The sequence below is a fragment of the Aedes aegypti genome, chromosome 2 (assembly GCF_002204515.2).
Source record: "Aedes aegypti strain LVP_AGWG chromosome 2, AaegL5.0 Primary Assembly, whole genome shotgun sequence".
Lineage (NCBI taxonomy): Eukaryota > Metazoa > Arthropoda > Insecta > Diptera > Culicidae > Aedes > Aedes aegypti.
Window position 1 is genome coordinate 8,155,327 of NC_035108.1, and position 25,958 is coordinate 8,181,284.

Here is a 25,958-nt window from a genome sequence, read left to right on the forward strand (position 1 = left end):
TGATTAATCGCGAGTTGAAAAGGTTGCAACAATATTGCGCTCTGTGATTGTCATGACAATTCTGCTTTTAATTGTGTCCTTATCCGCAACAGTTGTGACAAACGGTTGTGAGCGAGCTTGCTTTGTTGTTTGTTTTTCGTCTATTTTGATGATAATTTGATTCACTGGTATTAGCCTGTTGAGGGTCAACCTCTCCAAAAATTTGCCCGTCGTATCTAGTAGACAGATAGGTCTATACGCCGACGGGTCACCTGGTGGTTTCCCCGCCTTTGATAGTAGCACCAATTACTGTCGCTTTCATACAATCTGGAAGATTCCTTGATCTATGCAGCGTTTCATCGTGGTTCTGAACATGTCCGGATCCGCATTCATTGCCGCTTTTAAGGCAACATTTGGGATACCATCGGATCCAGGTATCTTGTTTGGCGCGAATGATCTCACGACTTCTGCTAGCTCTTCGTTCGTCTCCCTTACAGGTTCGCATTATCAGAAGTCAAATTATTTTATAAATTATTTTATTTTATATTTATGTTCTTGTTTCTCGTGAAGTCAACAGAATCTAATTCTGAATGTTCCAATATTGTGTTTAGTAATTTTATTTGAGTTTATTCCGCCCATTATTCCGGATTTGTAATAAAATATCTTTCAAATCATATGATGCCATTTCAAAAAGTATGTACTATTGTATTTAATTTAATTATTCGTAAAAGTTTAACTATAATATTGTTTGTCGAAATTTGTATGGGTTGCTTGGCCTCCCCCGTATATGCGGCCCTGGTATTATGCTATAGCGAATCGATTGGTGATCGCTCTAAGTAAAAGTTAGAATACGCCGTTGATTTTTGCTATCGCAACTTCAGCAAATAATTGTCCTTCTTTCAACTCCTTAGATTCCGCTTACTATGAACAATATCATGTGTATCAATACATGTGTAATCAATTTTAAATGTCTTTACGTAAGTTATTTCAATTGTTCTAGCAATTATATCTTTTTTTGCTTTCTTTACCATACAAATTTTGGTTTGTGATAAATACATCTTAAAGCTTTGATTTTTTTATGAATACTTTGTATGAAACACTTTCAGATCTTTCAATTTTGCACACTTTTGCTGAAGGCACTAAAGAGCTATCTCGATTATTTTTCAAGTTATGGACGATTTTCGTTTAAAAACATATTATTTTCAAAATTTTGTCAATCTTTTCAAACAAAAAACATCATCACAGTTCTTTCGCCATAAACAGAGAAAGAGATAATCTTTTTAATGATGATAAAAGATTGAAAATCCGTTTGCGCCTGTCGGAGATATCGGCATTTGAAAACAACCATTTTTCGAAGAAAATCTTCGATAACTCTGTAACTATAAGAGATAGAACAGTAGTTTCTTCGGTAAAAAGTTGCGCAATCAAAAGTTCTAAAAGTGCTCGGAACAAAGTTTTTGCGATAAATTATCGTAGAAAAAGTTATCACGAAAAAACTGATTTTTCGGAACCACCCTAACTTATTTGTTGAAAAAAATTATAACTTGCGAACTATAAGAGATAAAAATTTGTAGTCTTGGGCTAAGTTGCTCCAAATCAGTTGTTCTGAAACATTGTAGAACATTGTATAGGCCTCAATGCGCCAGCATAAAAGTGGATATTCTGATCTCGTAAACCATGTAGGCCACTTTAATTTCACATTACTAAAAATATGTCTGAAAAATATAGGGAAACTTTGCCGAAGACACCGTATATCCGAAATTGACGGTTTTGGCGCAATCATTTTTGTCTACCTAGATATGGCTTTGGGACCAATGTGCAGTGGTTTAAATTTAACTGTGTTATTCCGTTTTGGCTGCTTTGATACTCTGCTTGTGCCCGGCAGTAGCGCAACCAGGATTTGGTTCTAGAGGGGGTTTTGCAAATTTCAAAATACTTTTTGAAAAGATATTTTTTGATGAAAAAATCGAGTTGAAGAATTTAGGTATGTTTAAGTTTGTAAAATGAATTAAGAAAGATTACGATAAATTAGGGTGACGCTGCTCAGCTGCTCTCTTGCTGTGTAGTTCATTAAATATGTTTTCGAGTTTTTCAACAATGACAGAATTGGCCATATATAAAATGAGTCCAAAGATCAAAAATGAGTGCTACTTTCATTGTGAAGATTTTATATCCAAATATGTGATAACACCTTTAAATGTCCTAAACGACAATTATTAAACTTTATTTTTGGATGACTTTGTAGTCCGATTTGTTTACTGTTGTAGTGGGATGACGGGGTTGGTGGTCCAATGGCTACCGCTTCTGCATCATAAGCAGAAGGTCATGGGTTTAATCCCAGGCCCGTCCCTTTCATCATAGTTTGTAGTTGTTCCCTTGCTTCTGTCTTCCACTCTTAATATATCCGTGTCTGCAGTCCGGGATCTTACATCAACCTCGTCACCAAGTACTTCTTGTGCCAGTTGCTTATAGACTGAATCCTTTTGCTTGGCGTCTTTCTTCAAGACTAGGATCATTTCACCAATCCTAGTCCGCCTTATGCTCCTCACATCTGCACCCAATGGCGATAACTTCTCCGTGCTTCGCATCGCCTTCAAAACCTCGGCGTATTTCGCTTCCTCCGTTTTGATAACGAGAGCCTCGCCTAAATTCCTACGTTTTGCTGTTTTCGGTTTAACATTCTCTTTGGGCTCCGTTTTCGGGTTCTTCCTTTCTTTCTTTTTTCCGACTCGTATCCACGGGTTGCTGTAGCCTTGCGCCCGTGGTTCCTGTGGGTGCACTGCCTAGTTCCTATCCCGTGGCTCTTTTTTCTTGGCTTTCTTGACCTTAGGGTTGATGTTGGCCTCTCCACTGTTGCCATGCTCTCTTGATCGCGGAGCTTGGCTCGTGCCAGCTTTTCCGCTCTGGAGGACGGCTGCGTAGGAGCACTGGAGCGGCTAGTGCCTATCATCGCCACAGTGTCTAGGCTTTTACCCATTTCTCACTTAAGTAAATGTTAGTCGACTCCTTTCTTGGCGGAAACCTTAGCTGGTTGCTGATGGGTCCAGAAGGCTCTCCTGCAGGGATGTCAAGTAAATTTTCAAAGATCTGGAAGATTTTGAAAATTTGTCTGGAAAAGTCTGGATCACTTATGTCGTATACGGAGAACCTTACAAATTATTAACAAAACCTTACAAATTCATTTCAAATTTTATCTGGATCTTCCAGATTTTTGTAAAATGGGGCTTAAAAAATCTGGAATCTTTCAGACAAATCTGAACGGTTGGCAACGCTGCTCTCCTGTTTGTTTGTTTTGATGGATCATCTCTTATGGGTCCCCCTAAGAGCCGCTATCCATCTCCGCTGGAATAGTCGCCTTTGTGATCCCATGATTATCTTTGCAAGCAGGGAGGCCATGCTAGGGTTGACATAATTGACATAAGTTTAATGTGTAGAACTTTACTGCCGTGAATCGCATGTCAGTCCCATCTGGAAAAAGTAGGCATTGAGAAAATGGATTGTGAACAAAACTGGTTTTTCATACAAATATTTAAAAAAATCCAGAGGATTGGAACATGTACAACTTTAATGAAACTTTCACAATTTGCTTTTCACTACGATATCTTTCCGAGAAAAATACAAGGATGATCAAAGCACGGCTCATTTTTGTGTTACACGGTGCGGAATTCTGTTGTGTGTCTGATATGCGATTATCTTTCATTATGTGACAATTTAACTTGCTTTTTTTTTCTACTTTTTCCGAACGAATCTTATTATCTCATTAGTGCAGCTGAAAGAGCATTAGAAGATATGTTCGAAACTGAACTCAACCCAATTTTGACGAAAATGCAGATGGGACTAACTTGCGATTCACGACAGTTTAGCCATTGTGATAACGAGTTGAGTTAAGCGTATTGAGTTGACGATAGATATATCGCAGTCCCTTATGAATATTTCTTTGTTGGAATTAAACTTAAGGATTGGACGGAAAGTTTGTAATAACATAATTAAAACTTAAAAATAACATTTGGCATTCGGAACTCAACGGATTAGGTCAGCATATTTTGTGATGAAAATTTTATTTACAAAAAATGTATTTACATGTAAAACACTCCGAACAATCTTCATAAAATTTCATTACCAGCTACATTAACTTACTACACACTCTCATGAAAAATAAACGACATCGACGTCGTTTGGACTTATGTACAAATGGTGGGGGGAATGCATTTCACTGAATCAATGTGATGGATGATGAGTCTTAATTCAAACCTAGAAATGAGTGTTCTTCATCACGATTGGTTGGTTGCTTACTTTAACAATATATTTTTTTTTTTGAAAATCATTTGCTATTCGTAATTTGAGCAATCGGGTCATTTGGATTGAGCAACTGACGGGCGACTGAGCTTGACTGGAGTCTGATCGTATGATCAGCGATCTTTCAGGGAATGAAAATAAACTAGAGGCTCGCGAGAAGCAGTAAACGTAGTAGAGTAAAAAACACAGTCTCTATCACCGGTTGTCGTTTATCGTTAAGTTAAGGTGACGAAAAAAATTCGCCCGTAATCTTGATTTAGCATGATTTTGTCTATCGGCTAGTTTTTGAGAAACGCTAAGTGATGACAATTATAAGGTACGTGAGTCCCATCCGGGGTTGCGACGCAGATCCTAAGGGGGATCTAAGCTGTTGAATCCTCGTCGCTTAGCAGACTTTGGTCCTTGGGCTGATGATGTGGAATGTGTGGCAAGTGTGGCAAGTGGAACAGATTGTGGTTGTGATGGCTGCTGAGGTTGTTGTTGGTGTTGATTGTGTTATTGTTGGATGTGTGGTGGTAGAGATTTGCGTCCTCACTGGCCTTCAGCAGAATGTAGCTATCCCGTTGCATCAGTATCCTGTGCTGGCCATTGATGATCATGCTGCTTCCGCGACGCAGCGATCTACGTCCCATTTCCAGGAATTCTGTCGTCGGATCCGATGTGAACACAAAGTTCTTGTAAGCTCGTACAAACACGTAGATCAAGGCAAAAGTTCCGGTGAGAATCATCCCGTAGGAGACGATTGGTAGTGCCATCGGGGCGAAGACTGTGGCAAGATAGATCCACCGCCGAATTGGAGGGGTTAACTCACTTACACCCTGTGTGATGGAAAAATTAGAAGGCAATTGAATTTATTTATTCTGATTTAAAACTTACCTCTTCTAGCCACATGATGGGGAATACGAAGTCTCTAAAGTTTTTGGTCGCCATTACATTTGGTGCTTCTTCGACTAGCAAATTGAGCTGTACTCTCACCTGGCCTTCGAGTGGAACCCCAAGTTTCTGAAATTTGTATCATGGTAAGTTGTGGTTGATTTACTTAGAAGTGAATTCAAGATTACCGGTTGAATTTTAAAGAAGGTTTCGTGAGCGTCTCGTTGTGGGTTTAGCCCCTCTACTGCATCCAGTAGTTGTGGATCCGATTGGTAGAAGTGTGGATTGGAAATGTAAACGGGAGCGCCTGTAATTGCATATGAAATAAATGACTCAAATTTCAAAACTGATTCGAATTACTTACCGTATTGGCAGGGGCTGATATTCTGCAGGCCTCTGTAAGGCTTGTAGTCAGTGTGCTCATAGCATGAATTGTTTCCATTGGGTGGTCCGTACGAGTCCTCTGCTAGGGTATAGAGGTCAGCTGGAATGCCTAGAAGTTTCCTCATTAGCTAGTGAAACATCAACAATTTCCCCGCATCTTACCATCCTTCTCGACGGGATGTCGATAGACCAGCGGCAGCGATCGGCAGAGATCCTTATCGTAGATGTATACCACGTCTGAATTGGTGACCTCCCGAGGCGGGAAGAAAGACCCCTCCGAGGCCTCGATACTGGAGCAGGGTTCCTTATCCCAGTGGGGCAAATGGTCCAGGCCGTTCAATTTGTCAAAGTACCCAAACTTCTCCATCCCTGTGTGGCCGGTGTACATGGTGGCATACTCCGTAAGGGTACCGTTCCGCTGAAGTTTTCCGAACAAGGCGAAAACGAAAACAGAAAAACAAAAAATTGGGGGGGTTGTTTCGTTGTTTTGTGTGGGTGCGGAGCGGGTTTTTGGAGAGTCGAAATGGTATGGGCAGTATGATGATATAGAAGGAAGGTTGAAAATTATTGAAGAATATACGAAAATGAAGGAAATTGAAACTCGCTGAAAAGGAATGAATACGTTAGTGGAAGTTGGTTAACACTAAAGAACTACTGGAAAAAGTTGAAGATAAAGTTTTTATAATAAATATTTATGAAATTGGTTGGAATACTATGAATGATCATATAATACTTCTACACTATTAATATTCATGAAACTGTTGGTAATAATTTTCAGTATTGACAGATGAAAGTATGCATAACGAGCTTAAACCGAGTAAAATTACTATTATCTTGAGCATGTTTCGAATTATAGTAGCGATTTCACGAAAATAACAATATTTCATTTTGTAATTTATTGACATTCAATTCATACCTCATTTACGATAATGTCTTGAGCAATATATGCCTCGTGCACCGTAATGAGTAAGCAACCCTAAACGGTTATTGATGGACCATTTAGATCACATGCATCATCATAAAGCTATTTTTTCCCCTCTGATTCACCGAACCGACTTGGAAAAGACTTTCCCGATACGGTCACGATTTGTCCTTGGTACATGGCAGAAAAAATATAGGTCTCAACCACTTGACCGTAACCGACATCAAGCACTGGTTAACATGTCGACGCACTTCAACAGCAACGGTTAAACGGCGGAGACGCCAACCAGCCCAGCTTTCAGTAGCAAATTTACCCCGCTAATAGACCCAGACGTCTTAATCATACATCGGAACAATCCATGCGAACCTGTCAATATGACTCTATGTAGCGAAGTGCCTTTGCTCATGAATACCGAACCGACAGACGCTACCGCTCAATCTACCCACGACAGAAGGCACAGAGTGGCTTTCAGCGCCATCCAACCGCGGCCGATAAAAAGCCAATCGATTACCGCGAGAGACAAGCTATTATTATTAGCAGCCTATTATCGTATTACTCGCATTAAAAACTCCGGGGAGCCCCTGCATCCAGGGCTCCTCAGGAAGCTCCCATTTCAAATTAGGGTGTAGTTCAGCGTGAAAATGGTATAATTTAATTGGCCGTTTGTAGTCCACTGATGCCCATAATCAATATTTGGAGTTCACGGTGTGTCTAAAAACGTTACTGACAAAAAAATGGCCATCGATTCTGCACCCAACATTTTAAAGATATGGTATCTTTGTAACATTTTCATGGGTTTGAAAATGTTTCATCGAGGGGAAATGTAAATTATAATGAATTGTAGATTTAGGGCCATTTTCAAGGTATTTTTTCACGTTTAAAAAAAATATTCGTTACATACTAACTGCCATCCCAAAACAATTCAAATAACGATCAGGTTGACATTCACAATTCAAAAGATGTGATATCTGTTTGACAATGTATCACCTGTTTCAGTTTTGAGAATATTGCATACAAATGCTAAGAATGGTAAAATTTTAAAGAAAGTTCTCAGGTCAATAATGAGAAACTGCTCGTAAAATAGTAAGCTGAAAAAAGGTCCTGTTGAGACGTAACGCCAGAAATAAGAGGAAGTATATGAGATGATGTCTTTTCACTTTAATGTGAAAAATAATTGAATTTAAGCTATCATACGACAAAAACAGGAAAGGTTACAAAGCTTCCTTCACGAATTCTCTCAGGCATTTCTTCAGGAAAATCGCTATATGAATTATTCCAGTGGCGCGGGAAGTGGGGGGGGGGGGGGCATGTACTACGCACGAAAACATCTGGGTAGGTCAGTCGAAGGATTGTCCTACTTGCAATTCAACAAAACAAAAACACTAGATCAGCAGAAACTCGATCAACTTCGTACTTATTCTTCTGGAAGATGAAAGACATGATAAGATTTTTCATCGTATTCTCATGCCTAGGCTCGCAGTAGCGTAGCTAGGGTGGTGCGGTGGGTGCGGTCCGCACCGGGCCCCGAGTTCATAGGGGCCCCCAAATCGTGGTAAGTGTTTCATTTACTATAAAGAATTTGATTTCTCCAGTGCGCATCGTACCTTCGTGCTGTGCGTACACGAATTCTCTCTGCTCTTGGAAGTTTTCTTAAAAACTACCTAAAGCAATAAAACAGTACTTTTCAGTGCTACACAAACAGTACTTTTCAGTGCTAATATTAAAAACGGTACTTTTCAGTGCTACTTAAACAGTACTTTTCAGTACTATTTTTTCTACTATTGATCCCTTTACGATCCTTGTTTGGACCCGTGCCTTCGATTTTTCGTTGGACCCGTTGGCGAAAGCTAGCGGTGGTAATCCTTCTTGGACACCGTCTAGGGAAAAAACCTCTCGAAGGTCACGTCTTTCTCGTTTATTAACTAAACATGGTATCAACAACTAACAAAAGGAAGGGTGAATCTCTGAATTCACTACTTCCTTCCAAAAAAGTGGGTTTTAAAACTGTCACTACACGTGGCAAGAATGGACGCTTCCCCGGAATGCGAAGTTTCTTCCAAGGGTGAAATGAATAATTGTTTTGAAATGAGCAATCAGTTCGATGCTCTAGACCCACGGTTCTCAACAGGGGGTCCGCGGACCCCCAACCATGTTAAAAGCACGCTGAAACGAACAGCTCACATCGAGCCGTTTTTTGGTCGTTACAAAGGTTGAGAAACAGTGCTCTAGACAAATTTTCCGAACACCAAATCGAAGCAGCCTCTAGCCCAGGCTCTTTGATTCAAGTGAGGAAGCAAAGAGTGCCGCCTATCGTGGTCAGTTGTTCCGAATTTGGGGGATTTAGGCAGGAGATCTTGAACTCCATTAGGGGAATCAAGGTTTCCTTCCAAATCGCAAAGAAAGGAGACTGTCGCGTTTTGCCGGAAACTCTTAAAGATCGCGAACTTCTTCTCAGATATCTTGAAGAGAAGAAGCACAAATTTTTTACTTATGACGACAAAACTGAACGTTTGTTCAAAGTCGTCTTGAAAGGTCTCTCAAGTGACTATAAGTCACCTGAAGAGATCAAAAATGGAATAAATGATTTACTTGGATTTGCACCAGTCCAAGTAATCATTATGAAAAAGAGAACCCAATCTGGCATTGTTCGGAAAGGGCTTTCTCAAGAATATTATTTAGTTCACTTTAACAAAAAAGAACTAAATAATATTAAAGCTTTAGAAAAAGCTAAACTTATGTTCGATGTCCGTGTGACGTGGGAACATTTCCAGAAACCTGGAGGAAATTACCAGAACCCCACTCAGTGCCGTCGGTGCCAAAAGTGGGGTCATGGTACAAAAAATTGTCGCATGGATGCTAAATGCATGATTTGCGGAGGTTCTTCTCACGCTAAGGACGACTGTCCTGTGAAAGAAGATACCAGAAAATTTCAATGCGCCAATTGCAAGGGCCCTCACAAAGCTAACTTTTGGGAATGCATTTCACGCAAAAGAGTCGTCGAGGCTCGTGCCAAGCAGATGAAGGATAATATCCGTTACGATAACGGTCGTTTCCGGAATTTGCCTGGTAGAGTATCGAACAATGCTCATTTTTCAGTTAACGATCGCTTGATTAGGAATCATACCCACCAGGAAGATCATAATCATGCTCATTCACAAACAAATTTTAATCCGTCGGGTAGCCGTTCGAATCTTTCAATTTCGAATGTATCTACCCACGGTAAATCCTTTGCCGATATCGTAGCAGGTAATTTGAACTCTTCCCCTGTTCGTTCCATGAGTACCCATTCTACTTGTTTCAAACCAAATGGAAAAAACCCTACCGCCACAGGTAACTCCTACCCCGCTTCTTCGTCTACCGAAAATTCCAATGGGAAATCATCAGATGATATGTCTGCCTCTGATTTTAATTTTCTAACTGAACAATTGAATCTAATGATTGATGCAATGTTCAAAGCCACCACTATGACTGAAGCAGTCCAAGTAGGTGTAAAATTTACAAATCAAATTGTTATTGGATTACGTTTTTCTAATGGATCCAAATAATAATTTAAATATTTTAAATTGGAATGCTCGTTCTCTGAATGGTAAAGAGGACGAGCTGTTTAATTTTCTTACAGCTAATAAAGTGCATATAGCAGTTATTACCGAAACTTATTTAAAACCTGGATCCAAATTTAAAAAAGATCCTAACTTTTTTGTTTATCGTAATGATCGACTTGATGGGGCATGTGGGGGAGTTGCAATCATCATTCATAGGCGTATAAAACATCAACTGTTTTCGTCATTTGAAACTAAAGTTTTTGAAACTCTAGGTGTTTCTGTTGAAACACAGTTTGGTAAATATACTTTCATAGCTGCCTATTTGCCTTTTCAATGCTCTGGACAGCAAGTTAATTGGCTTCAAACTGACTTGCGAAAATTGACTCGCAATAAGTCAAAAATTTTTGTCATTGGTGACTTTAATGCCAAACATCGGTCATGGAATAATTCTCAAAGTAATTCCAACGGCAGAATTTTATTTGATGAGTGCTCTTCAGGATATTTCTCAATTCAATACCCTGATAGCCCTACATGTTTTTCCTCTTCTAGAAATCCATCTACGATTGACTTGGTCTTAACCGACTCTAGTCATCTTTGTAGCCAATTAGTTACTCATGCTGATTTTGATTCTGATCATGTCCCTGTTACATTTCAAATATCGCATGAAGCGATTCTCAATCCTATCAGCTCCACTTTCAATTATTTACGAGCCAATTGGACCCCGGCTCTAAGCCCTTTTAGAAATTATCTAAAATCTTGAAAAAACCTCAGAAGCCTATACCGGCATTGAAAGAGGAAAACAAATTATTACTAACTAATTGCGAAAAAGCTCAAAAACTTGCTATGCAGTTTGAAAGTGCTCACAATTTTAATTTAAGACTTACTAGTCCAATTGAAAATGAAGTTACTCAGGAGTTCGAAAATATTCTCAATCAAGAGAACGTTTTCGAAAATGCCTGGGAGACTGATTTGGAAGAAGTGAGAACTATTATTAAAAAATTCAAAAATATGAAAGCTCCTGGCGATGATGGAATTTTCTACATCCTCATCAAGAAACTTCCAGAAAGTAGGTTATCATTTTTAGTTGATATATTTAACAAATGTTTTCAATTAGCATATTTTCCTGACAAATGGAAAAATGCTAAGGTTGTTCCAATTTTAAAACCAGACAAAAATCCTGCAGAAGCTTCTAGCTATCGTCCAATCAGTTTGCTTTCCTCCATCAGTAAACTTTTTGAAAAGGTTATTTTGAACAGAATGATGGCCCACATCAACGAAAATTCAATTTTTGCCAATGAACAGTTCGGATTCCGCCATGGACATTCGACCACTCATCAACTTTTACGTGTAACAAATTTGATCCGTTCCAACAGATCTGAAGGCTACTCTACTGGTCTTGCTCTTCTAGACATAGAAAAAGCATTCGACAGTGTTTGGCATGAAGGTTTGATTGTAAAATTAAAAAACTTTAATTTTCCAACATACATTGTTAGAATAATTCAAAGTTATCTGTCAAATCGTACACTTCAGGTTAATTATCAGAACTCCAGATCTGAAAGACTTCCTGTAAGAGCTGGTGTTCCCCAAGGCAGCATCTTGGGACCAATATTATACAATATTTTCACATCTGACTTACCTGAGTTACCTCAGGGATGTCAAAAATCTTTGTTTGCGGATGACACAGGCCTCTCCGCCAAAGGACGAAGCCTGCGTGTCATCTGTAGTCGATTGCAAAAAAGTTTGGATATTTTTTCTTCATACTTGCAAAAATGGAAGATTTCTCCTAATGCTTCCAAAACTCAACTAATAATATTCCCACATAAACCAAAAGCTCTTTATTTGAAACCTTCAAGTAGACATGTTGTCACGATGAGAGGGGTTCCAATAAATTGGTCAGATGAAGTTAAGTATCTAGGACTCATGCTAGATAAGAATTTAACTTTCAAAAATCACATTGAGGGCATTCAAGCCAAATGTAACAAATATGTAAAATGTCTCTATCCCCTTATTAATAGAAAATCAAAACTTTGTCTTAAGAACAAGCTTTTGATATTCAAACAAATTTTCAGGCCAGCCATGTTGTATGCTGTACCAATATGGACTAGCTGTTGTAATACCAGGAAGAAAGCTCTGCAGAGAATTCAAAATAAAATTTTGAAAATGATTCTGAGGCTTCCTCCCTGGTATAGTACCAATGAGTTACATAGGATATCCAATGTTGAAACATTGGAACAAATGTCAAATAAAATAATCAATAATTTCAGGCAAAAATCGTTACAATCTTCTATTGCCACGATTAATGCGTTATATGATTAGGTTAAGTTAGGTTAAGTATATTAAAAACTTTTTTTTTTCTCTTATAAGCAGGTGAAATCAACTCACCTGTAAAAAATCTGAACTGCTACGGCAAATGAAATGTAATATGTTGTTAACAAAATGTTAATAAAATCTTAGATTTGTTTTACCAAATTAGGATGATAGTGTTGTCTAATAACACAGAACACCTAGATATAAGAAATAATGAATGTAATGTGTGGAATGATACTAATAAAGAAATTAAAAAAAAAAAAAAAAAATTTGATTTCTAGAAAACTAACAGGTTACAAGCAGATGAAAACTCAGTTTGACGGTGACCTTGATCGGCAATGTGTAGGGCCCCATAATCAATGGTATTAGTGATAAGAAAAGCTTAAATATCTCAAAATTAATTCTCGATAACTCGGTTCAATTTTGAAATTCATACGGATCTACCTAAATGTGCGAGGCTCATAACCGTATCTGAAACTGATTTGGAGGTATGTTACAGACCTCACCGTATTTAATTTCAATTATAATTTAGAATAGAAATCAGTAACCATCTTCGGGACATGGATTGTACATATTCAAGACTGGTAGAAGATCTCTTTTTAGATGCTTAGCCTCTATTTTAATGCAAGGCTTTATTTTTGAAGGCTCTATTTTAAAGAGATCTTAAAAATAGAGCCTTTTTTTAAGAAATTTTTTTCACTGGTCCTTTAGGAATTTCTTTTCAGATTCCTCGAGAAAAAACTTCATAAACTCTGATAGTGAATTTTTTTTCCATAGATTCAATACAAATTTACAATACCCGATTGCCTCAGACGTCTATTCAATGGTTTGTCGATTTAAATTGATGATTTGACCTTTCTAACTACGATTTCCATGAGCTGTCCGGAATTCGAATCAAAGTGTCCGGAATACGAGGCAAAAGCGAAGAGGCGTCCGGAATAAGAATCATGAAAAGGTCACACATTTCCATTTATTTAAAATTATTCCTGTTGCGGAATCAAAATCTTCACCCAACATTCGAAAGTTAAGTGTTTTGAAGGCTCGATAACGCAGAAGAGTTATACATAATGATTTATTTTATACTAGTGGTCCCGGCAAACTTCGTCTTGCCATCATGTAGGCTGTTGAAAAACGCCATGGAACGCTCCGTGCAAAATGGAAGTTCCGTTCAATCCTGTTTTTTCAACTTTCCCGTTAAAAATCCTTTGCTTTTTATATACACAAACACGTCGGAACCCTTAACAAACAAAACTAAGAAAGAATCATTTAAATCCGATGACCCGTTCGTAAGCCATTTCGTGACATACAAACACCATTCCATTTTTATTTATATAGATGCTTTCTGATGAGTTATACTTCACTGAGGCCTTAAGTGTCCGTAATATAAATCAGAACGGTATAGGAGATCTTCCCTAGCTTCATAAAGGAGCTCTTTAAAAAATACTACACTGTTCATTTGCATTTGAGGATTTTTCAAAGAATTCCTAAGTGAATTCCTATGTCAGTTTCTCCAGATTGCCATACAGGACTTTTTACAGCAATACTTCGATATAACATAACTCGATTTTTATATCCGTTACGAGGTTACGTTATATAGAAGCAAGTTTTTTGTATCTAAATTTTGTTCAACATGTATACTTTTATTGGAAAATGGATTATGAATTGATGTTTTTGACCTTGCAAGTATTATCAGTCTTTCTTACATATTTTTGCGTGTTTATTTTTTTTTTATTTTCTTTTTTTGTTTTCTTTTTTTTTATTGTTACGTCTCTATTGCTGCAATCTTTGAAGAAATGTATTCCAGAAATATCTTTGGAGGAATCCTTGAACACTCAGAAAAACTCTGAAAGAAATTCATAAACGAGATCTTTCAGAAACCCTTAAAAAGTTAATGTTGAGCCGTCCATGAACAGTTCTAGTAGGGTCGATGTACCAATAACCGCATAGCTAAGAACAAAAATTCATATAAAATCGAAAAATAACGTCATTATTTGTACATCATCTGAAAGTTTTTTATCTTGGTTTTATGGGAAAAATATGAAAACTATGAAAACTCAAATGTTTGTATTTATTATCGCGTGTGCCACTATAGGAATACATGTGCCTATAGTAGCACTATTTCTAATTTCTGTTCCTATAGTAGCACTAGGATGACATCGTTGGCAAAATACTTATCAAAACAGTATTTTTACAAAACTTCTATATTTTTCCTACAAAGTGTGGATCAAAAGCTATCGTTTGATGTAAAAAAAGTTCTTAATTCATCAATTATTTCGAAAAAAAAAATAGTTTCTCTCAGTAGTGCTACTTTAGGAACAATAGGTTTACTATAGGCGCAAGGGAGCTCAAATTTTAAGCAAAACTAATTATTTCGATCATTTTTTGAACAAATTCAATCTGTGTATCAATGGTACTTAGATAAATAGCTCCTGACCTTTATGTCAAAAAATGTTTTAAAAAGATGTATTTATATCAAAATGGCCGTAAAAAGCCACTAGTGTGACTATAGGGGACTGTCCACTAAGAGAACACCGACCCTAGGCAATTATGGGACTTGAAGAATTTTGTTATGAGGAACTCTTGAAATAAATTCTTTTGTTATTTCTTGACAGAATTTTAGAATAAATTCCCCAAGAATTCTTTAAAAAACGTATCAGTAAATTGATGAAGGAATCACTAGAAAACTCCATTCAAAGAAGAACTAACGTTGAGAGATTTTCCATGGAAAAGTTTCAGAACGAATACGTTGTGAGAGTATCGGCATTATTCCAGCAGAATTCTTTAGGGGATCTGAAGATCTTGATAAGTTTTTGGACGAATTCCCGAATTTATTTTGTAAAACAAAATATCAGTAGGATATTCTATAGTCCTAAAGAACTTTCTTAAGAAATTCCTGATGGAATCAAATGGAAGGATTTCGTAATTTATTTACTGACGATATTTCGAGAAGACTGTTTTTTAGGTTTTTGGACGAATACCTGTACGAGTTTTTAGAATAATTGCTAGGGCATTTCAAGAATCATTACTGGATAGTTCTTCGAAAGAGTCGCTGGAAAAATTCATGATAAACAGCTGGAATAATTTATGAATTTCTATACTCCGGAAAAATTAAAGTATCGTAGGCAAAATGGTTTGAAGAATTTATAGTTGAATCTTCTTTATATCCTGGAGAAATCATTTGGTGAAATTCTTGATCAAAGGCATAGAAGAATTCATAGATATATTTGAAAAAGAAACTATTGGAGAAATTCAAAATCCTTGAATTTAAAATCTCTAGAATCCGGAATTCTTTGGAAACAGTTCTTGGACATATTCTGGATAAAATCCTGGAGGAATTTAATTACAATTTTCTTATGAAATTCCTCAAGAAATCCTTGGGACGGGAATCCGTTAAGTCAATACTGATCAAATGTTTCTAGAAACTCTTGGAGCAATCTCTGAAATCGCTTTGAAAAAAAAAATCGGGTGGAATCCCTGGAATTATTTTTGAGGAATATCTCAAAAGTTTTTATGCATGAATATCATGAGGATTTACTAGAAGAATTCCTACAAGATCACTGCCGCAATTAAAAAAATCTCTAATAACTCTAAATTCTTTAATTCCCGAAGTAATCTTAGGGACAATCTCTGGAGTAGTTCCTGAAGGAATTCACTGGTTAAAATCTGAACGATAATTTGAAAAAAAAAACTCTAGAAAATCCTTTGAGAAAATACTATTTGAAATCATAAAGATATTGTAAACGGGAATCTTGGTGGAAGTTATGAGAAAACAAGAATTAAAAAAGAAGAACTGTAGGCTCATTGACTGACATTTGTGTCATTTAACGACTACAGCAACATTATCAACATATCAACAAAAGTTACATCATTTTAGTCATAATTCTATGAAAGCTATTTGGTCATCGTTTATTTCAACAGTTGATTTCACATTAGCGTTCGCATTTGAACGGCGTTCACATTACTTTCTTGAAGGCCCCTAAATGGAACACCGCACCGGGCCCCAAAAACCCTAGCTACGCCACTGCTGGCTCGTGAAAACAACGATTGAGAATATCTATGATGAAAATCCTGGGAAACTAACTGTAATAATTGCTATAATAAACTTCTTCAACCATTAGAAAAACAAGTTCTAGGTTGATTGAGAATTGCCTTAGGAATTACTGGAAGTAATTTTTAGTTAATTCCTTAAAATCATTGTGGCATCATTCAAAAAATTATTTAGAGCAGATTGTAAAGATTTTTCACAAGATTTTTTTTGCAGAATTGTTCAAAAAATTCCAGCAAATTATTTGATTGAGTTTCTGTGCGTTTAAACATTTTTCAAACTGAAGATTTTCTTCTGAAAACTTTTGCGATTAACCGATCACTTCGGTGCAAAAAAAAAACACTTCACAAATTCACAGAATTTTTGCTGTTAATTCATTTGTTATCGAGATATAGAAGAGAAACTAAGAACAACCTCACTGATAGTAAAAGCAAGCAGCTTGGTCTATTTTTGATAAATTTATTTAAGAAAATTGTTTTTAAAGGGATATACATATAAAAAATTTCGTTCCAGATTCCCTGAGGAAAAGCTTCAGGAGTTATCTTAGTGATTTTATTTAGAACTCTTTCAGGGTCTTCCACATGGTTCTCTTCAGAAACTCTTATAGAGATTTCTCTACCATTTCTCCTTGAAATGCTTTTAGTGATTTTCAAAGTATGTTTTTTTGGAATTTCTCCAAAAGTTGCTCCTGGAAATCCTTGAAACTTCAAAGCTACTACCCTCAGTAATTTCCTCAGGCATTACTATGAATTTATGTTTCCAATACTATCCTGGAATTACTCCCAGATATTTTTTCACTAATCCTTCAACCGAATTCTCCACTTGTTACTTTAGGAGATCTTTGGGATTTCTACCGAATTATCTCCAAAGAAATCCAAAAAGGATTATTCCAGAGTGTTTGAAAAAAGAAAAGCCTAAAGGTTTTTTTTTTCTTCTTCAAGAAACCCCGTAAGAATTTTTCCACATGTTCATGTGGATTCCTTCGAGAACTCATCCACGTTTTCTCCCTGAACTCAGTTTTTACCAGCCCGACGAAAAGCTTTCTTGGTCTTGTGGTAAAGGCTAACACGAAAATGAGGGGTTAGATGCAAGGGGGTGTCAAAAAAAAAAAAAAACGGAGCGGAAAAGTCACCTGAGAATATGATTAGAACGCTTGAAAACAGTAGAATTTCCTCAACTCAACTAAAATCAAAACGACCAATATTTCACTTACACCGCTTTGCATTTGAGCCCCTTAAAATATAGTAACTTTCAATTTCCTAGCCCAGAGTTAACATTTTCTTATCTTCACTGTGCACAAAAAAAAAAAAAATGCTAGCGTTTGTCCTACTCAAGGCTTCGAACGTGGACGCACCTCTACTTTCCAAGGGTTTTCCAAGGTAATCCTCTAGGGACTCCCCTTGATTTTTCCCCTGTAATTCTATAAGGAATTCTTTCAAAGATTCTACCAGAAATTTATCTAGGGTTCCACAAGAAATAACTTCATGAATTCCTAAAAGGACTCCTTAAGAGTCTCTTTCAGGAATTCTCCCATGTATTCCTTCAGGAAAATCGCTACATGAATCATTCTAAGGGTTTTTCCGAGTTATCCTCTAGGGACTCTTCATAAAATTTTTTCCCTGCAAAAAAAAACCTGTAGATTTTTTCAGGAGAAATTCCTGGAATAATCCTTTGAGGAATCTATAGAGAAATTTCTGGTGGAATCCCAGGAGAAATCTATGGAGGAATTCATGGAGAGATTTTCCATGAAATTCGTGGGCGAATCTCTGGAGGAATTTTAAAATAAACTCTTGGAGGGACCAACGGGGGGCTTTTGTCGAACTATCTGGATAAATCCCTGAAGAATTATCTGGAGAAATTATTAGAGCTATGTAACGATTTTCCTGGTGGTAGCTTTGGGAAAATTCCTAGTGGTTAAATCCCAGGAGCGATTCGTGGAGGAGTCCTGGAAGAAATGTCTGGAGAAATTCTTAGGATAATTTTTGATGAAATTCCTGCATGAATTCGTGGGAGAATCTCTGTAGGAAATTTCAAGAGAAACTCTTGGAAGAATCCCCGGAGGATTTTTGGAGGCTAAGAACGAATACCTGGAGAATTTCGTGAGAAATCGGTGGAGAATAATGTAAGCCATGTAGCGATTTTCCTGGTGATAATTCTGAATTTCTGGATATTCCTTGAGGAATTCGTAGAATATCTAGAGAAGTTCCTGGTAGAATCCCTAAAGTGATCCGTGGAAGGATCCCGGAAGAAAGCTCCGGAATGATTCGTATACGAATCTCGAGAGGACTACTTGGGAAATTCGAAAGATAAGAATTTCTGGAGAAATAGCTAGAGAAATATTATGATCAATGCTTGAAGAGATTGTCCTAGTGTAACTTCTGGAGGAATTCCTTAAGTAAGCAAGAATCCTTGCAAAGATTGTCTTGGAGGAATCTGGAAGATTTTCTAGCGGAATCTCTGAAGGAATACCATAAGAAATCGCTTGTAAAGATAGAAATTTCGGAGCACTCCTGGAAGAATTTGTGAAACAGATTTTGGAAGAATCCTTGGAGAAATTCTTGGAAGAGTTCTAGTAATGGTTACATCATATTTTTTTCTAATTTGACCGAAATTGAAAAGGCATTCGAGTATGATAATTTTATGTTTGGTGGTCCATATAACCGTAGCGGTAAACGAGCAGCTTTTCATTAGGACCAACTGAGATACATGGGTTTTAATCTGGTGATTTTTTTATTATTGGATTCGAAATGTTCTCGACTATTTTCGTATCTGCCTCACGATATACAGTATGGCTCATAAAAAAATGCAAAAATCGTCATATCATGTTTTATGGTAGTTTTTACATAAAAAATGTGTACGAAACATAAATATTATTCATTACTTGTATTGTTTAATCTATTTAGACGCAGTGTTTCGCTTTGGATTTTTTTATCTGTTACTTTCACCTTACCAGAGACTAGGCTGACCATAAGGTAAAAGGATAAAAACGGGACAAAAAAAAAGAACAAAATCGGGACAATTTTTTTAAATTTATAAATAGTGTTCTTTTGGAAGTTTTAAGAAAATTTTTAACAATTTTAAGCTTTTTGGAACTTACGAAAACATGTTTATTTGGTGTTAGTAGAATAATTTAATGTTTTCGTTATAATGATCAATCATGAGTTAAAGTAGATGTTTCGAGGGTGTTGAGATTATTAAGCTTTGGAACTATTTTGAAAATTTTAAATTAGATTTCAAAATCTGGATTACAAGTCATTTGTGAACTTCAAATTAAAATGAAAAGATCATCCAGGCTGGTTCAGACAACTTCGTTTTTAACCTTCGCAATTAGAAACAAATTATGCACACTAATTTCGATGACAATCTTCCTAAATCTTTGAATTCTGATGAAACGTTTGAAAATCCAAACGAAACTTTTGCGATTTTTGCATGAACCTTGCGAATATCTGTAGGAGTCTTCGAAATTTGTAAGAGTAATCGCAAAGTCTTCCATAGGAGTCCTGGGATTTGAAATCCGAAAAATTCAAGCTTCTTTTCTTTCAAGAAATCCAGGAATCTAACTGCAATCTTGAAATTTCTATCGGAATTTCACAAATTATCTTTGAATTTGCCGCTCCATAATGATTATCCTGGAAAAAATCCAGAGTTATTATCAGAATTGCAGAAATGCTACCAGAATACCAAAAATACAACCTTGATCTGTAGAAACCCGAATATAATAAAATGATATTCGATCTCCATACAAAATGATAGATTAGTTTTTTCCCGTTTTTACGACCATTTCGTAGACTTTCATAAACTTTTTCTACGCACAATCACGTTGGAGTCCTGGATAAATTCAACAGTGAAAGTATCACGCAAATCCAATAACCAGTTCTTGAGCCAATTCGTGACATACAAACACCCTTCCATTTTTATTTATATAGAAATAGGCACAAATTACGTAACGCTCTTGGGGGAGGAGGGAGTCAGCTCAAGCGATACGGCTCATACAAAAATTTGGGAGGGGGTCACAAATTTCAATTTTAACGTTGCGTAATAATGGACGCTCCCATAGCCAATAGGGTGTTATTAATCTACATAAATTTTGAGAGTCCCAAGATTGGACCGTAATACAGTAAAACCTCCATGAGTCAATGTTCCTTTACTCGATATCGACTCATGGAACCATACTAAAAAGAAGAAATCATGGTCCCCTCAAACAGCTTTCCTAGTAATTCCTGTTCCATTACTCGATATTTGCATGAGTCGATGATCCCTTGAGATATCGACTCATGGAGGTTTGACTGTATTACCGGATCTCAGTAATCCAAACTGAGAATCGTCAAGTTCGTAGGAGGTGGTAAATTTGGTTGGAGATTAAGAATAGATTGGATTGCTGGACTTATCTAAAAATTGTTTTTTTCCAAATTTTAGAAATTAGCCTTAAATTTAGGTCAGATTTCAAAATATTTAAATTTTCATTAAAATATTTAATTTTTTTTAATGAATCGGGATTATTATAAATCTTATATGAAAACTAATGAAATACACCCAAGTTTTGAAAAATTGGTTAAAAATTTGCATAAATTTGAGTATGAATTAATTTTCGTAGCTTTATTCATGCGAATTTTAACTCGATTGATAAGTTCTTCGCTAGAGCATGAAAAGGTAAAACATTAGTCAAGTCATTTGTTGATTACAAATCAAGTTTGACTCTGAATTAGCATCTGTTAACTACTTGAATAATAGATGAATATGATAAAAACTTGCAAAAATAATTTGAATCTTTTTACTTTACTGCTGTTATACATTGCTTTTTTGTGGGGAATATCCTCAGTTCCGAAAATACGGGACAATTTGAGTATTTTCAATGAAACGACGGGACAGCTCGTCAAGGTGGTGAAAACGGTACTGTCCCGTAAAATACGGTACGTATGGTCAGCCTACCAGACAGAAATTGGAAGCATACATTCAAATTTGATCAAGCGAACGTCGAGTTCAATATCTGTGTGGTGGAAGCTTTTAAAACATCAACGATGGCGTGAGATTCTTCCCAGGCCTTGTCTCCAGCAGCTCATATCAAATGATAGAATTGATTCATACTTGGGTAATTGGAGACTTATGGAGAGCTCTAATTGATCCTTCATATAAGTGTGATAAGCGGCTCCGTTTTGTTTAACACTTATGAGCTAGTATTGATCTAAGTTATATCTAACCGAAGCACAAAAATGTCATCCTCAAAAATCTGTTATAGGCCTCCGCATTTATTTTTTATTGAACTTTAACAAAAAATAAAGGCATATCAAACCTATAAGACGCAAATGCCCTCAAAACTATGACCCTGTCAAAATGTTTTATTGTGATCATGAAAAACACGTTCTCTAAGAACTTCTCCATCCTCTGATACCAAACAAACTAAAATTTTGAACAATAAAGTGTGATTTATGAAGGTGGAAAGTTTATCACCAGAGTATGAGACAATCAGACGCTGTTTCTAGCGGACAAAACCTTTGAACTTATTTGCTTTATTACATTATTTAGGACAGTAAGAAAAATATGGCAAAAATTGTCCTGGATAGCGAAGTTGTGTGAGAATATACTACAATAATCATACATTACATTCTCTATCAAAAACAATGAAAATAACGCTTGTTGATGCTATATTCATGTTCAAACAATTTTCGCATTTTTTTATGGGCCATACTGTACACATGCATAAATACACTAAGCTGAAAAAAACAGATCGGAATAGGAGTTGAGACGTAACGCCAGAAACAAATAGAATTTTATGTTTGATTTTTGGCATGGTGTCTATTTAGATCTGGATGAAAAATCATGACTTTTGAGCTGCCGCATGATGGAACTTTATGACGGTCTGAAAATGTCCACATGACCCTCTACCGGACAAAATCCGGTGAAAAATCTAATCGTTGGTCCTCTTCATGCCCTTGTAAATCGAAATTGAAAAGTATAAAATTTTAACCGTCGTACCATACATGCGTAAAAAGATAAGTGGCCGTTCTTTCTGGAACTGGTTCCAGATGCCCTAGTGGTCATACTCACGAAAAATGTCCGGAATTTAATTCTAGGGTTCCATATCTTACATATAAATCACCGTAATGACTTCAAATTGACAAGAAATTTATTAAAATATGTAGCACTTTTTTTAAAGATGAACCTGATGGTTGAATAATTATTTTTTTCCGGATTGGTAGCACTGCGGAACACGTTTTTGTCTCAAGCACCAAAATACCACTATTTACTAGATTAAGGGTTGCTGAATCCATTGCCGTTTACAAAAATTTCATAACACAATTAGTTTTTGAGATACTGGTTGTTGAAAATGCAAAATTTGACCATATCAGCCAACTTGCATGCAAGTTTCTCAGCTTGTAAGGCAATTTATTTGCTTAGTCTGCCACAGAATTCAAACCTTATGTGTATAACAATACTTATCAGCAGAGTTTATAACACTATCGATGCTCAAAAGTTGTTTTTCGTTGTTGTAGAAAAGTATTGCATTTTGCCATATAAGAGAAACGAAGAGTTTTGTCATGTTGAAAAAACTTATTTATTCTTAATTTTATCGTGCAATTCCAACTAAATTATGTATATCTGAAAAGAAAGTTGAAGTTCTATTTTGCATGCTCGCTGAATTAGATCTAAAAAAAAGTTTGATATATCATACTTTAAATTTCATGTAAACATCAATTAAACCAGTGTTTTATATAACTTCGGCGACCTGTAGCTAAATATTGTGACGTGCAGGGACATTTCTGAGAACGGCATCAGATTCAGCAACCCAAAATCTACTAGAGACACGCAAAAATGTCATTTTCGTTACGCTGTGTAAATAATGCAGCGTTGGGAATTTTCTAAACATGAAAACATTTTTTGTATATGGCACTCAACCACGAACTATCATTTCCCTCGATGAAACATTTTCAAATTCACGGAGAAGTTGCAAGGACTCCAAATCATTCGAATTGTGAGTGCTGAATTTATGGTCATATATTTCACTAATAATGGTTTCAGACACACCGTGCACTTAAATTTCTCCATCCGACAGGTTCTGAGACCAGCCCGCATAATCGCCACGCAGCAGACCACGGGTCAACAACGGGGTCCTTGAACTTTGAGCAAATGATGAGTTCCTGCAACTTGCTGCGTCGCCGCCAACAGCGCTTACAAAACAAATTGCTTTCGGCCGCGGACCACGCCCGGTAAAAACGATGTAAAAGGACAATTCAGTCATTACCCGGGCACCCCCTTGAAGCGAATAATTGCCATTTAGTTGAGAACCCCACCACTGGAGGCGATAAATATTGCACTCTGATTGACTGAGGACTGGCAAATACGGTGCACCGTGATCTGTATCTATCAAGGAAAGCGGCTTTTGAATATTGTGCACCATCATCAGCTAGCTAGATGGCTATCGGGGGATTCTGCCGCGAATTTCCCACTACTTTGTGCTCGTGAACTGTGTATTTACATAAGGGCAATTAAAATGGTTCCAATGGTTTGCAATGCAAACCAATGACTGTTCGATTTGTGGAAGGCGATAAACTGTGTTCTAATTGCGTTGCATAATTGGGTGCTCATCCGACCGAGAGGGTGCTAACCTGCCCCCTATCGTGATCCGGTGGGAAACAACGTTCTAATGAACGCATTCTAACGGTACCTCTGGTATTCATTGGGTAACCAGAGGAGCCGATTGCAATCGTGTGAAATTGCGTAGGAGACACGGGAAGCCGTGTTTCTACAGCATCTCTGGAAGTGGTGTGATTGTGCAATTTGTATGTGAATCCGAAACAATTGCTGTAAAGTGCCTTTTTGCGTTATTTTAAAGACATTTGTAAGCATCTCATGACGAACGTGTGTTGTGCAATCCAATTAGTTATTTGTGCTATGAATTGTCTGAAATAATGTTAATTCTCTTAATATTTCAAGTTTTCTAATATTTATTTCACAGTTTTCGCAACTGGCTCTCGTTTAATAACTGTTGAAGTATTTGCAGGCTGCTTGGGCACGGCTAAGAAGAAACACTACGGACTGCTTGTTCCGGTGGTAAAAGTCCACCTCACAGGTGTCCCCTAATTTATGGTGTGATGCGTACCGTGTCTAGGAATAAATGGTGAGGGGGGTCTAAATAAACCTAAACGGAGCCTCTGGAGTACCAGGGCGCCCTTCTTGTGCTGAATATGTTGTTATTTAATTTAAATTATTACCTATATGGTTTCGCGTTATGCGTTTTAAACAGTGTATTCTGTACTTTTTCGCCTTTGGCGGCTTTCAATAGATAACAGTGCTGCCAATGCTCATCACATCATCTGGGACAGCTCAGATGTAAATTTTAGAGGCTCCAGTCTGATGGAATACTTAAGTAGTACAGATCTTAACATAGGAAGTCGCCCAACCTTCATGATACCTACTAGACAAGAAGTTTTGGACATAACACTTCGCTCGAATGGAATCAGTTAGGGTAAAACCACCAGTTTTGGCCAGGCTAAGAGAGAATGTCAATAAAAATTAAATGGGAAGCCGTATTTATACTACAAATATGTCAAATGCAAGCTCTAATTACATATTATGTGTGTAAACTATCAAAACTGAGCTATAACCAATTTTTCGCTTCGAAAATCCCGTTGGTCAACATAGACTAACGGCACCAGTTTCAGCCAGAGATTTATCTTCGGTTCCTAAATTGGCCAATCGCATTGATTTCTCATGAGAGTGGCCAGATTAAGAGTGCCTTGGCCAAATTAGGTGTATGGGAGTTAAAAATATAAGGAAATTGAATTGTTTTTCTCATGTTTTGAATCAATTTGGACGAGTAAATGAATGAATGTAGCTTTATCATGTGAATGTGATCCACTAAACACAAAAGGTTTCATACTGATTGGCTATGTAAAACGGTGTATAATCCCCTATGGCTACAACTGGCGTATGGCCAAAACCGGTGCTTCTACCCTACGAGTTGACAAATTGGCATGTATCAGATGAGAAATCATTATCTGATCATCGCTACATCTTCCTCGAACATTCAAATGTAACTGCGCAGACTTTGCGTTTCAGGAATCCCCGGTCAACAAACTGGGAACTATGTATTGAATTGGTTGCGACCAAATTTCATGGATATTTTCCGTCCATTGAAAATCCAAGTGATTTGGATGATGCCGTTGACACTACAACATTATACAATATGGAAGCTTTTGAAGAAGCATGTCCTCTGCGGTCTGTGAAGACTACAAGAGTGACCCCATGGTGGAATTCCGATCTGACTAGACTCAGGAAACAATGTAGAAAGAGTTGGAATAGGCGGCTGGATCAGAGTCGTTCATGTCGGCTCGCAAGGCTTACAAGAAGGCTCTCCGTTCTGCTGATCGATCTTGTTGGAAAAACCTTTGTACAAATATTTACAGTTTGAATGAAGTCAGTCGGCTGAACAAAATCGTAGAAAAATCTAAGGATTTTCAAGTGAACGCAATTCGCTTAGGGTAGATGTACCAATAGTGGAGGTACTAAGCACGATTGAACCGCCAAAATTCAAGAAGCGCAATTGATGTACATGTTAATGTTGTAACGGGAAGTAACGGCCATTGGCTTCCCAGTCAACATTTTGGTTGGT

At 37.0% G+C, this 25,958-nt stretch overlaps 1 protein-coding gene across 1 annotated transcript in view; it reads right to left on the reverse strand.

Annotated features, from left to right (window-relative positions):
• Positions 1-4,253: 4,253 nt before the first annotated feature.
• LOC5579861 (scavenger receptor class B member 1) overlaps positions 4,254-25,958 on the reverse strand; it is a 214,426-nt gene continuing 192,721 nt past the window's right edge. Inside the window, exons 7-11 of the mRNA XM_001664272.3 lie at positions 5,695-5,950; positions 5,513-5,641; positions 5,337-5,455; positions 5,152-5,277; positions 4,254-5,093 (exon numbers count right to left, since the gene is read on the reverse strand). Coding sequence (XP_001664322.3) covers positions 4,638-5,093; positions 5,152-5,277; positions 5,337-5,455; positions 5,513-5,641; positions 5,695-5,950 — 1,086 coding nt within the window. The 3' untranslated portion in view covers positions 4,254-4,637. The remainder of the gene's footprint in view (positions 5,094-5,151; positions 5,278-5,336; positions 5,456-5,512; positions 5,642-5,694; positions 5,951-25,958) is intronic.